The following is a 7,805-nucleotide window of genomic DNA, read 5'->3' on the forward strand; positions in this document are numbered from 1 at the left end:
AACAAAAATAACAAAAAATATTATCGCCGTTGTATGGAAGTGTCACTGTGAAACAGATACCGTCAAAATAGTAGTACATGTGTGGGTCATAAACGGGACGCGTTAATTACTATTTTGTTTGTTATCTTCTTGTTTCGTCAAGATACCATTGACCCATGAAAAAAGTAAAAGAGTAAACCAATTAGAAAAGTCCATTGACTTGTTAACCTACATTTCCGCAACATAATTGGTAGATTAAGATTGTCATTAACTACCCTGCATATTTTATCTTCTTCTCCTTCAGTCACGTACTAAACTGAAAACAACTTGACCAAAAAAAAACTGAAAACAAAACCAAAAACTCTCTCCACCATCCACCGGATTCGAAGAAACCAAAGTCCAAAACCAAAAGAGCAATAATTGAGCTGCGGAGTGGTTTACTGCTCGCCATTTTCCTCGCCCAATTCAAATCTGCCAGATGGCCTTCCTTGTTCCACTGAAATCTCCAAATCCCTAAGCCTAGCTCTCTGTAAATCCGTGACACATAGCAACCAAAATCCCCAAAAGCCATACCCGTGACCTGTCTCGTGAATTCAATTCCTATTGCCTAAAATTAAACCAGAATCAAACAAACCAAATCTAACTCCCAAAACCCACTAACTTCCAACTTCTAAAATTGACCCATTGAATGCGCACCCAAATTCATAACGCACCCAATGACGCCATGACCACCCATCATCTTCGAAAACCCATAAAACCCATCAAGCTACCATGTTGTTCTTCATCCCCTAAACCCAAATTCCTCTTTCTCATTTCCATGGCCTCCTTCCTCTTCCTCGCCCTCCTCTCCCTCGCTATCTTCCTCTCTCTCACCTCCGCCGCCCGCAACCACCAACCGCCTCGCAGCCACGTCATCTCCCCCATCCCTCAGATCCAGCAAGCCTGCAAAGCCACCCGCTTTCCCGACTCATGTCAGGCCTCCTTAGCCGGGCTTGTCACTAACCCGAACACCACCCCAATCCAGATCATCCAGTCCGCCATCCAGGTGTCCACCGATGGCCTGCAGACAGCGCAGAAGATGGTCAAGTCTATCCTAGACTCGTCCGCAGGCAACGAAAACCGCACCACAGCAGCTAAAAACTGCCTCGACGTCCTCCACAACTCCGAGTACCGCATTTCGCTCTCCACCGACAGCCTGTCACGTGGAAGCATTAGAAACGCACGTGCCTCGATGAGCGCCGCGCTGCTCTACCAATACGACTGCTGGTCGGCCCTTAAGTACGCCAACGACACACAGATGGTCAACCAAACGATGTCATTTCTCGACTCCCTAACCGGAAAATCCAGCAACGCCCTCAGCATGATGTTCTCGTACGACAACTTCGGGAAGGACACCAAGTCGTGGGCCCCGCCCAAGACCGAGCGCGACGGGTACTGGGAGCGGCTCGAGGGCGGAGGGTCCGGCCAGGAGGTTCGGTTAGGAGTGCCGTCGGGTTTAAAGGCGGACGTGACGGTGTGCAAGGAGGAGAGCGAGAAATGCTACAGGACGGTGCAGGAGGCGGTAAAAGCCGCACCGGATAACGCGGGAGCGAAGAAGTTCGTGATTCGTATTAAGGCTGGGGTGTACGACGAGATCGTGAGGGTGCCCTTAGAGAAGCGGAACGTGGTGTTTTTGGGCGACGGGATGGGCAAAACAGTAATTACTGGGTCGTTGAATGTGGGCCAGCCCGGAATTTCCACGTACAACACTGCCACAGTCGGTAGGTCATTGCATACTTTTTTTATTTTTTATTTATTTTAATTACTCGAGTTTTTAATTTGCCATTCGAACTTGGTAGTGAAAAAAAAAATGCAGTAGATAGCGATCACACTATTTGTGGTGCGGTGGTGTGGGCCCGCACCCACGTAATTGTGGCGGATGGGTGCGTGCAGTACATGCTGGAACACACTCTTATGTTGCGGTCCATCTAGGCAATTGTAATTTGTAAACGTAAAGAATGGTGGGAAACACTTTCATGTGTTTCTGAAGTAAAATGAACTCATTCTTTGAGACATGGAAGTATTTAGTCGGAATGGGAAGAGAGAGATAGTTTATTCAATTAATCTTGTTAGGTATGGGTGCTTAGGATAATGGCTGGCTAGTACTATGCTAGGGGATTTGAGAGGCATATTAAGATTTTCGGGTTTATTCAAAGGCTTAGCTTAAGATTCCACTACTTGTCGAATTTGGTTTGGTATTGGTCGCATATGACCCTTGAGACACTGGGAGAGTCATGATGATATTTGCGAGGAAAATCTTTGTCAGAATATTTTTGCGTCTTGTTTTGAGCAATTAGCAATAATTTTGTCCTAAGACAAAACAGAGAAATGTGTTTCCTTTAGTTTGGCACTTGTTATTATTTTGATTCTCATGTTTGCTTTCTGGTTTGCAGTTTTCCACAACTTCACCCACGTTTTGTAGGAAATAAATGTGACATGAAAGCAACATTTTTTCCTTGAGCTTTTTCCTGTTATGCTTGATAGTTTCCTGAGCAAGTGAGGATGCTAATTGTTTCTTGACACTTATTATGCAGGAGTTCTTGGTGATGGATTCGTGGCCAGTGGCCTCACAATCCAGAACACAGCAGGCCCTGATGTCCACCAAGCAGTAGCTTTCAGATCAGACAGTGATCTTTCTGTAATTGAGAACTGTGAATTCTTAGGCAACCAGGACACTCTCTACGCACACAGCAACCGCCAGTTATACAAGTCATGCAACATCCAAGGCAACGTTGATTTCATCTTCGGAAACTCAGCTGCGGTTTTCCAAGACTGCAACATCCTCGTCCGCCCTCGACAACAGAAACCCGAGAAAGGCGAAAACAATGCAGTCACCGCCCAAGGCAGAACAGACCCCGCACAGTCGACAGGTTTTGTATTTCAGAACTGCTTGATCAACGGCACGGAAGAGTACATGAAGTTGTATCGCAGCAAGCCCCAAGTGCACAAGAACTACTTGGGGAGGCCATGGAAGGAGTATTCTAGGACAGTTTTTATAAACTGTAACTTGGAAGCTCTTATTACCCCACAGGGATGGATGCCTTGGAGTGGGGATTTTGCTTTGAAAACCCTTTTCTATGGGGAAGTTGGTAATTCTGGAGCTGGCTCTGATTTGTCCAAGAGAGTGTCATTTAGCAGCAAGATCCCATCCGAACGTGTTAATACATATTCTGTGCAGAATTTTATTCAGGGAAATGAGTGGATTTCGACATGAAAATTTTATAAGAATTTTCAAATCCGTTATAACAATAAATATTAATTAGTAGTGAGTGTACAAGAAGCTCATATCAAATTATTAAATACTTTTTTAGTGGAACTGTGGAGGGAAATATGGTTGATTTTTTCTTTGTCAGTTCTTGTAACATTTACCTTATAATGTGCCCTCATTATTATAATTTGCATTTCTGGTTGGCGTGAGATTTGAATGAGTGATGAGCAAAAGGCCATCAACCATCACTGATTTATTTCTTTCGTTTTCAAAGTTTTCTGGGACATTGGACGAACAAGTTTCAACCTCAAGGTAAGTCGCATTCGTTGAACAAGATGAGAGATCCAAATTGGTCTGAGAGACAAGAAATGGAAAAAGTCTGCAGTCTTGTCTGGGTTGATTGAGAATGAAAGTTGAATAAGAACGTGTATTTTCGACCACAATCTTCATTGAATAACACACGGAGAATTGAGATTCAATATTCCAACCACACGGTTTATTAAATTGGACATGTATGTCTTCATAAATAAAAAAAAATATGGACATGTTTGAAAACAAAAATTGAAGAACATCTTACGCTTTCATCTTCTTCTCCCTATGATTCTCCTACGCAAGAGGCACCAGTCAACGGTTGGGGTTGGGGTTGACTCTCGCTTCATAGCCATCGACCACGTCCAAGTTCGTGAAATTGCAATTCCATGGGTTGGTGGGGTTGGCATACCCAATAGAAGAAAAAGTCCCCAGGATAAAGAGAACATCACGAAGTCAATTCTGCAATCAACGGATATTTCTCCACCTATCGAGGGAGATTTTTACAAGTCCAAGCTCGGCTATGACGTTCTCCCCTTTCAACAAGTCCGTTGTTTATTGCTTTCATCAATTTTCTTCATTTTGATTTTGTTGTAAAGGTTTTTGTGTGGAGCCCACTAACTATTCATTTGGAGACTTTGGGTAAAGTTTGTCTGTAACTTTTCTTTAGTGCACATTCACGTGAGTTAGCTACCTCCCCCAATCTGTCTCTAAATAAGGCATTATCCTGCCTTTGCACAGATACCTCCAGATGAGAGAAGAATGAGAGTCAGGTAGAGAAGAGGAAGAGAAAGAAGAAAAAGGGTGAGTGAGTGGAGAGGAAAGAGAGCATAGAGAAATTCTCCAAGAGAGAAAATTTAGTGAGCCACACATATTGTAAACACTAAAGTTGTAGCCCTATTATTTTATATAGTGGAAAAGTTACTGCTACTACTCTCCGAGGATGTAGGGATAGCCGAACCTCGTTAAATGCTGTATCTCATGTACTTTACGTGCAGCTCAATATTCGCACATATTCCAGTTCATTTTACAACACGTTATCAGTACGAGAAGCTCTCAATTATAATTTTTGTGCTACACTATTATTTATACTACTAACCATTATGTTGATGTAAGGAAGAAAAGTAGTGAAGGAGCTGTGGTCTGCTAGAGAGATATACGAGCAAACCAACTGGAAGGATAAGCTCCTTATCTCTAAACTTTTCCATTATTTTATTATTTCTTTACAATATTTAATACATAGTAAGGTTAGTGCATGTGTACTGGTGACATTGGAAAAGCAGAGTCTTGAATTCAGACATGCACAAAACCAATTTAATATGATAAGATATGTTGGAAAGCTGTTTTTGGTTTAATATATTATAATGGCAAAAAGAAAAGAACATATGCAATTGGGAGCATGCATATACACAGAACACATCCTTATCATTCGATTATTTACTTTTATATATGGTTATCTTATATATATATATAATTATAATATTAATATTGAAAGGTGGTAATATAATATAACACGTTATATAAAGTGTGCGCGTATATATATATATATATATATTTATTTATTTATAATACTGATATACTTTATGAATATATATATATAGTGGCGGTTTTATCCATTGTATGGTGTAGGTTCATTACGCATATAATAGTATCTATTTAAAAGGGTGACGCGAGTTTATCGTCCATACCTTTACTTTTATTTAAATGTATGGAGCAGAATTAGTGCCCATACAAGCACGTTTACTTTATCGCAAATTTACTTTTACTTAAAGTATGATGTGGAATTAACCCTCATACTTTATGAATTTATTTTACCGCACATTTACATTTATTTAAAGTATGGTGCGGGTTTGTCATCCATACCAGTAATTTATTTACAAGCAATTTATTTTATAGATTAATTGTGTGGTATGATGAGTTTTTTCAGTATATAGATCAGGACCAGAAGTTTATTGATCCTCATCATACAATTACATCGGGACTTGAAGATCCTTGATTATGATATTGATATGAGAGCTGGCAGTCTCTCCGGTACTATATTTGTAAACATGAGATTAGGACTTGAGGGTCCTTGATCCTTGACATGTAAATAAGGACCTGGGGTTCCTTAATGATGTAACAGTACCGTATTGGTTAATAGTGCCGTACACATGGATAATAACTGTACTGGCAAATGTACTGTACACATGAATAGATACGTATTCATGACTTGATGAATAGTACCAGATATATGAATAGTGATGTATACATAAATATTAACCATTTTGGGTAAACCGTCACTTTATACAAAAGGGAACTTGCAGTTCCTTAAACTCATGGATGAGCAATTAAATAAGATGCAAGAAGTTCCTCAAAATATGGACAATTATGTAAGAGCTTGAAGTCCCGAAATATGTACAGAAAATTGTAAAAATATTCATACCATGAGAATATGTGATTTTGGCCCGAAGTTCAAAATCTAAGGGGATTGAATGTCTATGCCATGAGAATATGTGATTTTTGGCATGAGATTCAAAACCTAGCAGTGTTGAGAACCTAAAGTTCCAACAGTTAAATGGACAACCCTTGAGGTATTATTGCAGATTGTGGTACGCCATATATTTCTTTGGCATAAGAAAATGATGAATTTAATAAAGTTTGATTATGTTATAATCGACACCTCAAGGAAGAAATGTATTTTGTGAATTCTGGTTGTTAAAAATACACCGTGAAAATGGATAATATGAGTATAAACCTCAAATGATGAATTGAGGCTCCCCACATATTTTGTTATATCTGGGCCGGAAGCCCATGGATCTAAATATATGAGAGATCCCGAACTTGAAGTTGTGGGCATATGGTAGTTAATGCTCTTCACTACTATATTGCGATATCATCTTTGCTTCTACTCAATTCATATTTCATGTCCATTTGAAAATGGCGAATAAATTTTGAGTTTGTGTTTAGCCCAGGTCAAAAGTTCTGGGCTCACATGCGTTGAAATAAGAAATTTGAGAGATTTGATGTGGTTACTTGAACCTATAAGACACAAAGTTCCAAACCGTCATTTTAAAAGACGTAAAAACCACAGGTGCAAGTTTAAGAATGTGCGCAATTATTATAACAGGAAAGGAGCATACAACAAATGGATTTTTCCCACCTGTAATGAAGGTGCAGACCCTGTAAAATCTATAAAATTACATTATGTTCCGGAAGCCTCTGAAGGAAGAGGACGGCGCCTCTTAAGCTTAGCCATAAGCCTCTCGCGGTCTCCCAAAATTCTTTCATTGGAGACCTGCAGCATGTCTAGCCTTCTCAGTGTATCAACGGAGGACGAACTCACCAGTTTCAACAAGGCATTATTCTCTCCTTTAAGTTTCTCAACCTCCTGTTGAGACTCATGAAGCATTCTTTGAAGAGACAAATTTTCAGTTGTTAGCTTCTGAACCTCGTTTGCTCTAGCACGCAAACGATCAGCCATGTTAGAAACAGAAGCAGCACTCTGAATGCTAGAAGCCATTGAGTCATCAATAGCCTCTTCCTCAGACCTTCCTGTTAACAGTATTTCATCCATTGGAGTAATGAAATTCCTAGCTACTATGACAGCAGTAGCATCATTCATCATCACAGAATCATTAACTGTGAGATGATGATTTTGGGATACAAAGGATGGACACCAAGCTTTGGCGTCACTGGTTGTTGTGGGAGCATAATTTAAATTGAAATAATTTGGGCAGGAAGAAGAGGAAGCCATTTTAAGAAGGTTTCGAAGAAAGTCTTAGAAAAACTAAAGTTTCAGAAAATGAAGGAAGTTGAGTTGAAACGCAGTTGCTCCAATCAAGTTTTGTAAAGGCAATATCTATAGACGAAAATGTGGCAACATTTCCAGGATCCCAATATCTTCTCGAATCCCCATATTATCTTTTTCTTTCCCAGAGTCCAAAACTTCACGTGGCCTCTAATAATGCCTGTCGGCACTTTCAGCGTTTTCAAGTATTATTTTCATCAAAGCCGATCTTGCTTTACGGATTTCACGGAGCTACTTTTTCAAAAGTATCCCGAGAATCTCGCAATTTTCCTATGGTTAATTTGAAATTCACCGGTTCTACCTATTCCTTGTATTTGTGTATAAATGTGTTACTAACGAAATTTTCTTTGCAGAAGACATCCAGTTTTCTCCATACCTAGTGATTCGATATCTACTTGTTTTTCTTATCAGTGAGCACTCAATATGCCCGAGAAGCAAGACTATCTCTGATCATCCATTCAGGAAGCGAGACTATCCCTGATC

General features: G+C 40.1%; 1 protein-coding gene across 1 annotated transcript; it reads left to right on the forward strand.

Annotated features, from left to right (window-relative positions):
- Nucleotides 1-309: 309 nt before the first annotated feature.
- LOC117617337 (probable pectinesterase/pectinesterase inhibitor 51) lies at nucleotides 310-3,437 on the forward strand. Its single transcript, XM_034346672.1, has 2 exons — nucleotides 310-1,739; nucleotides 2,553-3,437. The coding sequence occupies exons 1-2, from the start codon at nucleotides 668-670 to the stop codon at nucleotides 3,230-3,232; spliced, it is 1,752 nt and encodes a 583-aa protein (XP_034202563.1). The 5' UTR covers nucleotides 310-667; the 3' UTR covers nucleotides 3,233-3,437.
- Nucleotides 3,438-7,805: the final 4,368 nt, after the last annotated feature.

This window comes from Prunus dulcis, chromosome 2, assembly GCF_902201215.1.
Source record: "Prunus dulcis chromosome 2, ALMONDv2, whole genome shotgun sequence".
In the NCBI taxonomy this organism is placed as follows: Eukaryota; Viridiplantae; Streptophyta; class Magnoliopsida; order Rosales; family Rosaceae; genus Prunus; species Prunus dulcis.